Source organism: Solanum dulcamara, chromosome 11 (genome assembly GCF_947179165.1).
Source record: "Solanum dulcamara chromosome 11, daSolDulc1.2, whole genome shotgun sequence".
NCBI classification, from domain to species: Eukaryota; Viridiplantae; Streptophyta; class Magnoliopsida; order Solanales; family Solanaceae; genus Solanum; species Solanum dulcamara.
The window spans coordinates 50,051,688-50,066,482 of record NC_077247.1 but is presented as its reverse complement, the minus strand read 5'-3'; the positions used below and the strand labels follow the sequence as shown (position 1 = coordinate 50,066,482).

The 14,795-nt window shown below is 36.4% G+C and overlaps 3 protein-coding genes across 4 annotated transcripts; 1 reads left to right on the top strand and 2 right to left on the bottom strand.

Annotated features, from left to right (window-relative positions):
* Positions 1-974: 974 nt before the first annotated feature.
* On the bottom strand, positions 975-4,393 carry LOC129873959 (UPF0051 protein ABCI8, chloroplastic-like). The gene is made up of 2 exons (XM_055949160.1): positions 2,890-4,393; positions 975-1,340 (listed from the first exon to the last, which is right to left on the bottom strand). The coding sequence occupies exons 1-2, from the start codon at positions 4,297-4,299 to the stop codon at positions 1,122-1,124; spliced, it is 1,629 nt and encodes a 542-aa protein (XP_055805135.1). The 5' UTR covers positions 4,300-4,393; the 3' UTR covers positions 975-1,121.
* A 796-nt stretch (positions 4,394-5,189) lies between these two features.
* Positions 5,190-8,269, top strand: LOC129874834 (mediator of RNA polymerase II transcription subunit 21). 2 transcript variants are annotated; one of them, XM_055950206.1, is made up of 5 exons: positions 5,190-5,296; positions 5,408-5,632; positions 7,065-7,142; positions 7,381-7,432; positions 7,746-8,269. In XM_055950206.1, exons 2-5 carry the CDS (start codon positions 5,423-5,425, stop codon positions 7,820-7,822), a joined length of 417 nt encoding a protein of 138 aa, XP_055806181.1. In that variant the 5' UTR covers positions 5,190-5,296; positions 5,408-5,422; the 3' UTR covers positions 7,823-8,269. The 2 variants fall into 2 exon arrangements, with proteins under 2 accessions (XP_055806181.1, XP_055806182.1); XM_055950207.1 differs by having other exon boundaries at positions 7,724-8,269.
* Positions 8,270-8,704: 435 nt separating this feature from the next.
* LOC129872371 (polyadenylate-binding protein RBP45) lies at positions 8,705-14,770 on the bottom strand. Its single transcript, XM_055947355.1, has 7 exons — positions 14,294-14,770; positions 12,257-12,725; positions 10,058-10,113; positions 9,848-9,978; positions 9,670-9,769; positions 9,410-9,580; positions 8,705-9,020 (listed from the first exon to the last, which is right to left on the bottom strand). The coding sequence occupies exons 1-7, from the start codon at positions 14,600-14,602 to the stop codon at positions 9,018-9,020; spliced, it is 1,239 nt and encodes a 412-aa protein (XP_055803330.1). The 5' UTR covers positions 14,603-14,770; the 3' UTR covers positions 8,705-9,017.
* Between the last annotated feature and the right edge of the window lie 25 nt (positions 14,771-14,795).

Here is a 14,795-nt window from a genome sequence, read left to right as displayed (position 1 = left end):
GTTATAAAATAACTAAGTTGACAATATTATAACAGAAAAGAAAGTAAGAGAATATGGAGAGAAAACAGAAAAGAAAGGAAAGTAGAGCGTGTATATGTATTCTGTGTGTTTTTAGCAATTCACAATGGCCAAGAATGGTCATATTTATAGTTATACAAAAGAAGGCAAGTTGAGCAACTTGCAAAGTGGTTTGTCCATACAAATAAATGGACAATCCACTACTTAACAAGAACCAATTTTTAAAACTCGAAAAACTCAACCCAAGTTAGAATGTAAAGTTGACTACAATGTATTACCAAACAACTTTTTGATAAATAACAAATTTGAAAACGAAAAACAGAAATATTGTACGCCCAAACTGGCTGTAGAATATATAACTGTGTACCGTCGCCTGCAGGTGCATTTGGGATTGTGTCAGCAATAATTTTAAAATACAATAATGGAGAGTTGGTGAGCAAGTGACTAGGAATAATTACATATAAAAATATTTACTTCACCATATTATTATGCCATTATTAATTATCAATGTCAGAAAATTATAAGGATATCATAGTTTAAAGTTGGGGATGAACTTGAAAAACTAATGCAAATAATTTAGGTACAGAACCCCTTAATGAGTGGTTTGACAAACAAAATGAATATCATTGCCATCGAGGGTCCTCTAAAATACTTTTATAGTCAAATACTGGTGAAGGCACAGATATGTAGTAGATGATATAATCTGTTTGATTAAGTTTTTGGGAAGATAAAAATGTTTATTTTAAAGATCTAAGGTGTTTTGTTTAAGTTATGCCAAAAAAATAATACTCCCTCCTTTCTTTTTGAGTTGTCATATTTCGTTTTTTGAAACTAATGTACCTTTTCCAAATCGGTATTCTCCCTTTATCTATTTTTTATTGAAATTGTGGAACTTTTTCAGGCACAACACAATCAATTAGAAGTCATGGAACAGTTAAGATGGGCTAAAAAAAAGGGATCAGAAGATAATGCCTTGACACATTAGGATACTATTACAACTTTACAGATGACAAAAGTTTGGGTAGGATACTATTACAACTTTACAGATGACAAAACCAAATGGCTACAAAGTTCAGAATTTCCACACCAGCAGTCAACTTTGTTTAACCTACAGACCCTTCAAGCTTCAAGCTCATTAATTGGTTCACCTCAGCACCAAATTCATCAGGAAGTTCATTGAACACGTCTCTGCAAAACCCAGAGATCATTGCAGCCATTGCTTTCTCATAGTCAATTCCTCTCTGCCGGAAGTAGAACAACTGATCTTCACCAATCTTTGAAGTTGTGGCTTCATGTTCTATCCGTGCAGTGGGGTTTTTGGCCTATTAAAATGGTGCCATAGGTAAATATAGAAACGCAAGTGCAAAAATGCAATTACATAAAATTCCGAGTTCAAATTAGCACAGGAGTTGAACATATGCAGCAGGAGCATCAACAAGGATTGACCAAATGATACCTCATATAAATGTGTTGAATTTAATCTTAACTAATTCCAGTTACTAGGATAACAACAAAATTCATATAGCATCTGACTTAGAACTTAAAAGCCACACCAAAAGAAACAAAATTTTCTCTTCTTTTGATCCCTAAGCACTAATCTATTTCTGTATAGAAACTATACAGAAGCTTTCTCAGAGATCCTAAAATATAACAGGATGTATAAGGTAAATCTGATCAAGAATATTAGAGACTATACACTGTTAAATTAGTTTGTACTAAATTCTTCAACAAATCGCAAGGATGCGAATGTATTTCCTGCATTATATTACTACAAAACTATCACATCCCAAATATAAAGAAGGTTAAGTTTCCTCGAATTGACAAAATTTAAGATGATTATCAAAGGCCACTGAGTTAGACTATGTTCATTAGCAAATGTACTTCATCCGAAGTTCTGGACCAAGCATAATGATACGTCAATCAAACAGATGAACATGCAGTTTGCTGCTTGTTTAAAACATACAAGACATCCATAACAATTACTATTATTTACATCTTCTCCGTGCATAAGTACACACTAATCATCAGCAACGAAGGCTTACTCCAGCTCCAGAAAAATGAACACACATCCACACTGTCATGCACGGGGATACAATAATTGATGCTTTTCATTCAACACAGGATCTATGGACATATTAAAAGTTAAAATAACGCATCTTCTCATGACAATGAACTTCAAATGAAAGTAAGCAGTACCCTTCCCCCCTCCCCTTTTTTTTCATTTTTGATTCAGCACGAGTAAGATAAAAACCCACTAGCTTTATGGTCTACATGAGAACATTCTCTGAAAGAGACTATTTATTGACCTGCCAGACAGCTCAAAGATTTCCAAGCCGACAGTGCCAGCATGGACCTAATTGACTTGTTTTAAAAGTAACTGACAACAATGTGTATATTTGTTGAACCTTTTCTTCTGAGCTCTTGTCGAATAATTCTAATTTCAAGGTGGAATTTATTCCTTCTTCTTTTTCCCTTTTTATTTTCTGCAATTGGAATAGGGGAGATCTTGGAGGGGGTGGTAGATTAAAAACACTGCTCCTGTACTATGAGAAAGGTAAATGGAACTTAACTGATCAGGCAAATAAAATTTTCATTGAAGATTGGAACTTAATGATTCTTTTTTAATCAGGTAAATAAAATTTTCATTAAAGATTGGAACTTAATGATACATCCTGCATTAATCAGGAGACCACAGATTACAGTGAGGTACACTGTGACAACAGAAAGATCATGTTTTCCACCTAAAGAGTAACAAGGCCATATGTCACAACTAAACATTGTACTTATAAAGGAAGAGAGCTAAAGTTACATCGAGAATTATTTTATCATGTGGAGACAGAAAACAAAATTAAAGTTCAGAGAGCTAATTACCTGAATATATGGATAAGTGTTGGCTGCAGCTTGATCACCGATGAGCATTGAATCACACTGGGAGGAATTCCGCGCATTCTCTGCATTTGATAAGACTTGAACTAGTCCTCTGTAACAGTTTCTAGAATTTCCTGCTGAAATACCCTTCGAAATAATCCTACTCCTTGTATTCTTTCCTTTGTGTATCATCTTCGTTCCTGTATCTGCCTGCTGATAGTTGTTGGTCAATGCCACAGAATAGAATTCACCAACCGATTCATCACCCTCTAACACAACACTTGGATACTTCCAGGTAATAGCTGAGCCGGTCTCAACTTGTGTCCAGGATATCTTCGATCGAGCCCCAGCACAAAGTCCTCTCTTTGTAACAAAATTATAAATCCCTCCTCTCCCTTCCTCATCTCCAGCATACCAATTCTGCACGGTGGAGTACTTAATCTCTGCACCTTCATGGCAATACAATTCCACCACAGCAGCATGTAACTGGTTTGTATCATATGAAGGTGCTGTACACCCTTCTAAATACTCCACAAAACTCCCTTCATCCGCAACAATCAAAGTCCTCTCGAATTGTCCAGTTTCCATTGCATTTATTCTAAAATAAGTAGATATTTGCATAGGACACTTGGTGTTCTTGGGTATATACACAAATGATCCATCACTAAACACAGCTGAATTAAGAGCTGCGTAAAAATTGTCTTCCGGGGGCACAACTCTAAACAAATACTTCCTGACTAAATCTGGATACTCCCTAATAGCCTCGGAAATTGAACAAAAAATCACACCAGACTTCTCTAAAGTCTTCCTATGAGTTGTAGCAATAGAAACACTATCAAGAACAGCATCAACTGCAACATTTGCTAAACGATTTTTTTCATTCAAAGGAATACCCAATTTATCAAAATACCTTACAAGCTCAGGGTCAGCCTCATCAAGACTATTCAAAGTTGGTTTCTTTTTAGGTTCTGAATAATAACAACTATTTTGAAAATCAATTTCTGGGTACTGATTATCGGACCATTTAGGCTCTTTCATTTTAACAAATTTCTCATAGGATTTCAATCTATACTCAAGCATCCACTCAGGCTCATTCTTTCTTGATGAAATCAACCTTATAATTTCCTCAGAAAGCCCTTTTGGCAGTGCAAAAGATTCAATATTTTCATTGAAACCCCATTTATAATCTCTTTTCAAGAATTTCTGAAGTGGGTCCTCGTCATTTGACATAGAAAAAGATGATTCTTTACCTGGAGCCTCAATATTAGCAGCTCTAATCTTGAAATTACCTGAATTTGAGATTCTGGGGGCAGCTGAATTAGGCAAAAAGTTGGACCCTTTTGAGAGTATAGGTTGCTCAGTGATGGATTGAGGACAGAAGCGTGAGATTCCGTTGGTGAGAAGAGAAGCCATAGTTGATGCTTAGGAGTTATCGGGAGATAGAAAGAAGCCAAACATATTCTTCTCTCTTTGTGGCGTCTCATCTTAGAGATGTCGTACGTATGCTGACCACGTGCCTCTTTTCAAAACCTAAATTACAAAGAAAGTAAAATAATGAGATAATGTTAGATCCTGTTTGGAATTTGACTTTTTTTTATTATATTTTGATGATTTTAAAATTATATACTATTTTTTATTTTATATAAATGCTATAAAATTACTTTAAAATTATTTTGATTTAAGTAGTTATCTTGTGATGGATTGAATTGATTAAGCAATTACACATTTGAATAAACGTGTTGAAGCTAAAAAAAAAAGAGAGAGAGAGATAAAAAAAAAAGTAATCAAAGCTTTTTTTTTTCTTTGAATCAAACTGAAATACCTTAAGATTGTTTGGTATCTAGTTAGAACTATATATGAATTAGTTATGCCAGAGTTAATGTACTTTCTTTGTTTATCTTTATTTGTCCATTATGTTATTTTAGAATGTGCAACAATATTTGTCAGTTTATAAAATTAATGAATAATTTATTATTATATGTCTATTTTACTCTTGCTATTAAATACTATTCATTATTTGGTTAACGAATATTGAATAAAAGTGATTAGGTAAAATTATACGCATCATTTACTGCTTCTTAATCCTTGTGTCTAGTCAATAGTGGACAACTATTATTGAAAAAAAATATTATTTTATATCAGAATTAATTAAACAATGTTTAGTTATTCATGATATTCTTACATAAGATGTAATACATATATAATATTTTTCCTAACCAGTTAGCAAAACGCCTTTAAAGTTGTTAAAAGTAAAAATAAGCTTATTGTTTGAGCACTCTTAACTTTTAATTTTTTTAGAAATTCAATTGAAATAATGGTTAATTTTAAGTCAAATTTTAAAACAACTGTAACAGAGTTGGGCATCTTCTTCCTGCTGCTTCTACCCGACGTCCAATTCTAGGGTTTTAACGTAAATTCTTCTCCTATCTTCGATTTTCTCTTCTTCTTTTCTCCTCTGTTTTCTATTCCATTTATTCGATTGTTTTCCTCTAAATTCACCATATATTTTTTTTGCAATTAGGGAAGGATTTGGAATATGGATATCATATCACAGCTACAGGAACAAGTAAATTCAATTGCAGCTCTTGCTTTCAACACCTTTGGTACTCTTCAAAGAGACGCCCCTCCTGTGCGTTTGTCACCTAATTATCCGGAACCTCCTCCTGCGAATCCCACTGAAGACTCAGCTAATGTTGCAGAGCAACCAAAGCAAATGAGTGCTGCTTTTGTTAAGGCTGCCAAGCAGGTAAAACTACCTATCTTCACATTTTCTGCTTATGAGCAACACACAGACCAGGGTACTTCGACAATAGGGAATTTTCCCTTTTTCGGAAGATCAAGATGAACTATTTACTTCTGTTTCATGCTTTGTCTAAACAGTTGTGTAAATGATGCTGAAGCAATGATAGAATCCCTTTAAGAATAGGAAGGGCTTGGGACTTCCATGTTGGACGTCTCTAGTTCGAAACCCCTTGCGAGCAAAAGCATGGGGATTGCCTTCTTGGTTGAACTCATCGCACTATCTCTCATGTGTGGTTTGTGGGGGTTTTACCCTTTCCGCACCCAAAGGATAGCGTCCGCAAGTTTCCCTGTCAACAACAACAATAACAACCCAGTGAAATCACACAACGTGGGGTCTGGGGAGGGTAGAGTGTAGTAGGACGGCTGTTTCCTTCTCATAAAAAAATAAAATAGGGAGGTATATTTTTTTGTTCCTTGTAAATACTTTTGATTGCACCTTCTTGGTGCTATAGTAATAATGCACTTACCATTCCTAAAAGAAAGTCGTTTTTTGGGCAAAGTAATGTTTTTTTGTCTTCCTTTGACTAGACTGTGTACTTTTTGAAACATCAAATCTTTAGATTATATCATGGTATACTTTATATTTCTTGGCTCATCAGATATAATGTGCACATGCAGTGTTCTATACCAGATAATATTAGGTTGTTTCTTGGCTCATCATATGTAATGTATATATGCAGTTCTATACCAGATAACGTTTTTTGTTTGATGAGACTTGAGACCACTGTGGTGGAGTTCAAAGACCTAAGACTTGAGACCAATGTGGTTGAGTTCAAAGTCTGTAGTCCTGAGACCAGCATGGTTGAGTTCAAAGTCCTTAGTCCTAAGACCAGCATGGTTGAGTTCAAAGACCTAATCTTTTGTCCTTTCGTTTAACAGAAAATACAGTAATGCTATTAGCATCACCAACTACTCGAATTAAAACCTAACTGAATCGAATAATGGTGGATAAGACCTCTAGGGATTTTAACTTAACAACTTGATCTCAGCCTCTCGTGCCTGGGAACCTTGACATCTAGGCCAAGTCTCACCGGGTAAACCTTGTTCGTCAAAACCTGCTAGTTTATCGCCCTTTAGCTGTCTTCTATGAAATGTATATGGACAACCCCTATCATTAGTTCTAAGGTGCTCAAGTTCACCAGTATATTTCCCTTGTTTTCTTCTTGGCCTTACAATTAGAGGTTGTCTAATCTAGCATCTTATAACACTTAAGTTGCACAGCCCAACACTTGAGAGTAGCCATGAGGATTGTGTGGTTCTAATTCAAACCAATTGCAAATTTGCGATCTGATTCTCAAAGTTTGTGCTTTGCTACAATGTCATCGTAATAAAAGCTTATTTTCTCCTGTTCTTTTTTTTTTTTGTTTTTTGGGCAGTTTGATGCGTTGGTTGCTGCTCTTCCTTTATCAGATGGGGGTGAAGAAGCACAATTGAAAAGAATTGCAGAACTCCAGGTATAGGCTTCTCTGTGAATACTTGGTAGCAACAACTTTTTGACGTATTATATATGAACAAGATGATGCTGTCTTCCTCCAATTCCACGGTCATATTCTCACAAAGAAACAAAAGCATTACAGTAGCTAAACTAAAAAAATAAAAAAGGATAATAAATTAATGTGTCTGGCTTTGGGCTTAGTATTTTGTCTTGTATTATACCCAGTTCTAACTCTGTTATGTATGTATATGATGTAGGCTGAGAACGATGCAGTTGGCCAAGAACTTCAAAAACAACTGGAAGCTGCAGGTAAGAGTTTGTTCTTAGTGTATCTGGCATAGCTTTGGCTTTGGAATAGGCATTTATTACAGAATACATGGCTATACACACAAGACACAACTTCCAGTTTATCAGCATTCCGCACAACTTATATCCTTCACTTGACTGCACAGTTTGTGGTGGAGGGAAGTGAGCATTCATGTATTTGTTTTTCCCTTGTTTTCTTTCTGAGAGATGGTGGAAGTTGTTCTAGTTAGGCTAAGGTCCAAATTTCCATTTACCTATATATATTATTCATTTTTTGTTTATTGTGTCACTCAGTTTGCTGATTTTGGTGATTCAGAGAAGGAGCTAAAGCAGGTCCAGGAGTTGTTCAACCAAGCAACAGATAACTGCCTGAACTTAAAGAAGCCAGAATGAACTAACATAGTAGATATTTCAATTTGATAGATCGAAGCTGACAGCATTAGTTTGAGGCCGTTCTTGCTGGATATGCCTTGGGAGGAACAACAAATCGGCTGTGTTAAGTCTTTCTTATGGGTACATTTACCAACTGGTTATATCTAAACTAGGTGTGTTCTGGCATTTCCATTTAAAGTTCTTGGCGCTGCTGAGAAAAGAATTCAGTATACCAATGTATCTGGTTTAGATCTTTGTTTATTTAGAATGAAAAGAGGTAGGAATGATATGCTTTAAAAGCAAAGTCAGCAGTTATTTGTCTCCACGGATACCTTTAATATTAGCTTCTTCCACTGCGTGAGTACTATTTGGAAGTTGGTTAATTACTCTGTTCCAGCACTTTTGTGCAAGTCTTATATAAGCACCCTCTACCTATAAAATTCCTATACATATATTTTGTTGGGTTAACCCACTAGATTGCAATGTTTGCCAGTACACTTAACCGAGGCAAGGCAGCAAATAAGTAACTACCATACCCAATATATAGAAAACCTAGACCACCGGAGATGAAGGTACAAGCAGCAATGGAAAGAAGAATAGTCATTTGCAGTCTCATTGTAATCCTACCACCACTATGAAAGCAGACGTGTTCAATTCAGTTTTAGTATTGAATTAGATCAAAATCCAATTCAGTTTTAGTCCAAGAGGTTTGTTGAGTGCTTAAACTTAGATAGAACTGTAGGTTGAAAACTCCAATTCAGTTAAGATATTAAAACAATGCCTTATGATATTTAATCAAAATACAACGGACTGAAACCATCCAGATGATAGAAATTATTTTTGGAGAACATCATTATAAACTGCTAGTGAAAGGTGAACCAACATCGAGCAACGAGCACAATAGAGTGTTAAGCACTGCTGGCATAGCCAAAAAGCACAAGTATAAAAATACATGCCTACACTTCTCCGAGATCTTCTAGTATATCCAGATCTCATATATCTAAGTAGTACCAAAATGGCAACACGAAAAAAACAAACAGCATACAATCAGTTGATCATTATCATAAATTGTATCCCCAAGAAATTGCCTACAAAGTTCCCAACACCCTAAGATAAAGAAATACACATCTGGATTCCAACTGATAATCTCATGTGCCGCTTATAACATCAATACATATATCATGCTGGAAAGCACTCAGCAAATCCTGTGACCTGCTCACTGCAAAATGGAAGTGAGATGAGTATTCGAACACATCATTATTTTATATGAAAAAACTGTTATAAATTTAAGGACCCATTTGGCCATCAAAATTATTCACTTTTTCCCCAGAATAATTCAGTTTATTTGAAAATAAGTGGTTGACTATAAAAATTCCAAAATTCCGATTTGGAGGTACTTATAACATGTTTGTATGCAAGTACATTCAAGCCAACACTGTTTCAAATATTCTTTGCAAAAAGGTATAACCAAACACAACTTCATGTACCACTAGCAAAAACATCGGGAAAAGAATAAAAGCAGTCAAAAACTAAAAAGATTAAATCTAATGGAGATGTGGGTATAAAAGTAGCTTTAGTTAATAAATAAGCTCAAAGGGTTCATCAAACCTGGGGATGCTGCAAAACTTGCTGCTGTTGTTGAGGTTGTGCGTAATTTCCATATCCAGCATAGCCCGCATAATACTGATTTGGGTCCTGAGCAGGGGGAGCATAACCATAGCCATCATATCCAGCTGTATACCCATAATAACCAGCGTATTGGTTTGGATCAACCTGAGGCTGCACAAGCCAGAGACGGAACATAAAATTCAGATTGGTATTGACTGAGAAGTGCCAAAACCAAAAAGTATAATTTTGCCATTACTTACCTGCTGCTTGTTTGCAGGACTTCGACCCCAGGAAAGACGGATGCTTTGTCCACCCAGCTGAGTTCCATTTAACACCCGTAGAGCTTCCTCAGCACAACTTCTGAAATAACAAGGATGGACTGTGTGTTAATTCTCCAAGCATTGAGATTGATCAACTTGGGAAGGCTTATCACTATACCTGTCAGCAAACTGAATAAAGCCACAACGCTTGCCTACTGGTATTTTTACATGAAGCAACTGCCCATAATGTCCAAAAATCTGCCTTAGATGTTCATCTGTTATATTGGAATCCAAGTTCCCAACAAAAATCTGCAACCAAATTTCATTTGGATATGAGTGTAAGTAAGCTAACAGAACGTCAAATGATGCCAGAAAGAAATGTACTGACAGTGGTATTAGAAGGGTCATCCTCATTTTGAGTTCCAGGTGAACTTTGATATGAAGCTGCAAATGGAAGAGGCAAATGTGAAGAGAGGTTGGAAAACTTTATGCTCCATGAGTAAGATGAAGTACATTGCACATTTTTGCAGAGACAGGACAGTAGAAATACAAAACTACAAAGCATATGTACCATAAACCATAACTACAAGGCAAAGGTCGGTCAAAAGACTACCACTATCACCATCAGTAAAACAAATCAGTGTACAGGTTCCTAGTAAGAGAACACAATTACGTATGATTCAAGAGATAAGACTGCACTATCATTTCACAATTAAATAGATCAAGCATCAGACTTATGATTGCATTGCTCCAACAGTGCAAAAGAAGGCTAATAACTTTTAGCTCTAACAGGGTCTCAAAAGAAGCAGAATATGCATAGGTTGAGAACACAAGCTGACAGACATTTGACTAAAAGGTTCAAGAAAATCAGGAGGCATCTCTAACAGTTCAGAGAGGCAATCAAGCATTTGAGAAATGGACACACTTTTCAACTAATGGATCACCAAAGAGAGATTCTTCACATACCACAATGTATATACTCAGATGTGCTTTTGGGAGTTCAGAAGCAAGTAAAAATTTATGTTCAAATTTGTGAAGGATGGGCCATAGTTTGGCAAAGGGGCAAGACGAAGACCAGTATATAAGTAAACAAATAGAAAAAATATTTACAAGATGTATTTACACCATCAGATGCACCAGCGGTTTCTGAATAATAACATGAACTTGCCAGCCGCACGTCATTGTCTTATTACATACTATATCATGCATTAAGATAATTTTAATTTTTAATGCTTTAGCACATACCTATCAAATAAGAAAGGCGAGAAGAGGCAGGAAAGGGGTGCTAGTTTCCCTAAATAATGTAACAAGTAACTATACATTCAGATACCAGCACTCTCATCAGATAAAAAGTCCAATCGTTTTTTTAACAAGATGATATTACTATTAATTTGCTATTGGGCATAGATTCTTCAAGCTTCTTGAATAAAACCTACAGATTATCTGAACTGTATAAAAAGTATTTCAAATCATTATAATTCATAATTTAAAAATAAGAAAAATCATAGTCAAAGAAACAAATGATTTAAACACCCCCAAATAGTAATAGCAACACAAGAAGAAAAAAATGAGTACCGAGATGTTGTACCAACAAGAAACAAATGATGGCAGGAAACTTCTCATCCTTATGAAGGGGGGATTTACTGAACAGGTTCATGAGGTAAATGAAGCAAAACTAAGAGATGATTCCAGGGCTAGGATTACTAAATTAATAAATGATACTGCCACAATCGTAGAGGTATACTGAAGATCAGAGTGCAACTTGAGGCAGGCTAACAAGATATTGAAGTTAAAGAATTAGAAGGCTGAAACATAACACTTAAGCGAAATGGCTGAAACATAATGCTAAAATGAAATGGCTGAAACCTAATGATAAAGCAAAATGACTGAAAAGTAATGATGAAGTAAAATGACTGAAAAGTAAAGACAAAGCAAAATGGCTGAAAAGTACTGATAAAGTAAAATGGCTGGAAAGTAAGACAGCAAAATGGCTGAAAATAAAGATAAAGCAATCTGACTGGAGTACGGAGTAATGGGAAAAAATTGCAAAACTTAGAAAGGATAAATGTCAAGAGGATCCTACATAGCAAAATTTAACCACATTTAAATGAACTGACTTACGCCACACCACGTCCTAAAAGGTATTCATTTCAGCTGAAACAAGCATCCAGGCCCTTAAATCATAGAGCCTCCACAAATCATCCTGCTTGGAGACAAGCGGAGTTTTATGAGATTTAATATTTCAATGGGAAGTTTTTAATTACTGGAACGAAATGACGTCGATAGCTGGGTACTCATCAAGAATTCAAGAGCATAACGGAATGAAAGGAAACATAACGACACCTGCATAGGTGAGCAGAACAAATAAAGACTATCACTTTACCCACCAAATTACAGGAACAGCATCCTCGAGCTATCACAACTCAACCATTATAAGAAATTATGACAACTAAACACAAGATGAAAGATCCAGAATCTAAATGCCAATTGAAGTTAGCAAACAAGCTGCAAGCTGGTTTTGTTTCACTTAACTGCTACAAAGACTACCACACAACGCAGTACATGTACCAACTAGGTTGAGGCATACCTTGACTTTGACCACCCATAATCTTTTTGTTAGCTGCAGGACCAATCCGCATGGGCCTAGTGGAGCAAAACTGTCCATTCATCTCAGCCATAGCACGTAACTGCTCACTTTCATCCCCGAACTTAACAAAACCATAACCCTTGGTGCGCCCCGTGGCCTTATCTGTTACAACCTTAGCACCCTTCACAGAAGGATAGTTAGCCCTAAATGTCTCCTGAAGCATATAATCAGAAACATCTGCCGCCAAGTCGCCAACAAATATTGTATATTCAGGGGCATTATCAGAACGTTTTTCACCAGAACCAAGTGAAGCCCAGTTGAGTCTGAAATTCTGCTCAATATTAGGCATCAAGGTCCCATTATATGCTTGCAGATTCTTTTCTGCAGCAGCATGACTAATAAACTCAATAAAGCCATAACCCTCTGATTGTCCACTTTGCTTGTTACGGATAACTTTAGCAGAGGTCACCTACATAATAGACACACAACTTATATTCTCAAAAAAAAACCGGGGGGGGGGGGGGGGGGGGGGGGGGCTGTTAACTGTTAAATAGTAGTAACAACACTGCTCATACAGTACAAAAAACAAGAAAGTAAAATGGGGGGGGAGACTGTTAAATAGTAGTAACAACACTGCTCATACAGTACAAAAAACAAGAAAGTAAAATCAGAAGGGGGGGAGGGGGGGGCTAGTGAAAGCTTTTTTTGGTATATTTTGGCAAGCATGGAACTGAAGGCAACCACTACACAATCATTAAGCACGAACAAGTTTACACAAGGATTTAGGTATGGAGTTATTTATTTAATAAGGTTGTATAAGGATTATTAGCTCCCTTCTTTCACTATCTCAAATACAGTGACTAAGGCATTCGCCAAATCCTTTCTAGTGTCAATACCAAAGTCAATAAAAGAACGAACCAGCAAGTATTACCACCAATAAGGATAAAAAGTTACTAACCAATAACAATTCAATTTGTAACATATTAAAAAAATCCCAAACCGCAGAATAACTTATTTATAAAAAAAAACTTATTTAGAAGACAAATGGCAACCCATTAGAATCCCAACGACAACAACATACCCAGTATAAACAGCATAGAATTCCAAATGATGCTACTTGGAATCCCAGTTAATCTTGTCTCTATGTACAGGGAAACTATGTAATTTTATTTATGGACACATCTTCGCAATCACAGGAATATTTCTATATAGTTACCCTCTAACCACCTTATCCAAGAGTCAACAGTGGTCGTTTTCCCACTTAGCTCCCTCTGTGATTTGAATCCAACATCTTGGCTATTGGCTGGAGGGGGGGGGGGGGGTGATTCCTTTTCACTGTGCTTACCTTACTTGTCTATTGTTAATCTTAAAATGTTTCAGGAAAAACAGTAACACAAATTACAGCATACTCACATCGCTTCAACCAAGGATGTAATACAAGTTCATGAATACAAACTTCCACATACTTGCATACTTTTACCACCTAGGTAATACAATTTACTGATACAAACTACAGCATATTCCCATATCTTTTTACCAGACAGTCCCACAATATACCAGAAGTTGTTGAATACATACTACAGCATATTCACAGGTTTTTTACCAACAACATTACACCAGTTACTGAATGCAAACAACAGCATATTGACACACTGTATACCAACAACATAACAGAATTTTAAATACAAACATCATATCCACATACCTTTTACCAACAAAGGTAATACAAGACACTAAATATAAATTACAGCATACTATCATACCTTTTACCAACTATGTAAGACAAGTTATTGAATACAAATATTGCTTACATACCGTTTACCAACAATGAAACCCAAAATTTACTTAGTATGACACTACACCATATGAACTAAATATGGAGAACATCAAATTCACTTTCAATACAAGAAAACATATCTTAGTACCCCGATCAAGTTTTCAAACTAATTCAAGAACAAGAACCACTCGAAAAGTTAGCAAGAATCTATATCAAGTTGTTCAAGAAAATAATAAGAACGGACGTTAACAGTAGCATACCTCTCCCGTTTGTGCGAAGCAACTGAGAAGGTATTGTTCATCCATCCAAAACTGTAGATCTCCGATCCATAGGCTTCGGATCTCATCAGCACTAGTCGGCGGAACAGAACCGGTAGTAGCAGCCAAACCGGAGGCGTTGTACTGAGGTTGTTGTAGGGGTGGAGGAACTCCGCCCTGTTGCGGAGGTTGCTGGTAATAATATGCCGATTGCTGCGGAGGCGCAACCTGATATTGCGGCGGCTGCTGAGCCATCCACTGCTGCGGCTGCTGGTACTGTGGTGGTGGAACGATGGAATTTGCTGGCTGCATCGTGGTGAAGATGGGGGTTGAGAGAGGAGTCGTGGGGACGGCGGAACCCTAGAAGGATGTTAAAGGAACACGAAAAGTGTATGGATGCACGCGTGGCTTTTATTTCTTCCTAAACCAGAGGATGAGATATTTTCTGCCCTTTTTTGGGCTTTTCCTTTGTTAAGACGAGGAGAATGTACATATGGGGGGAAAG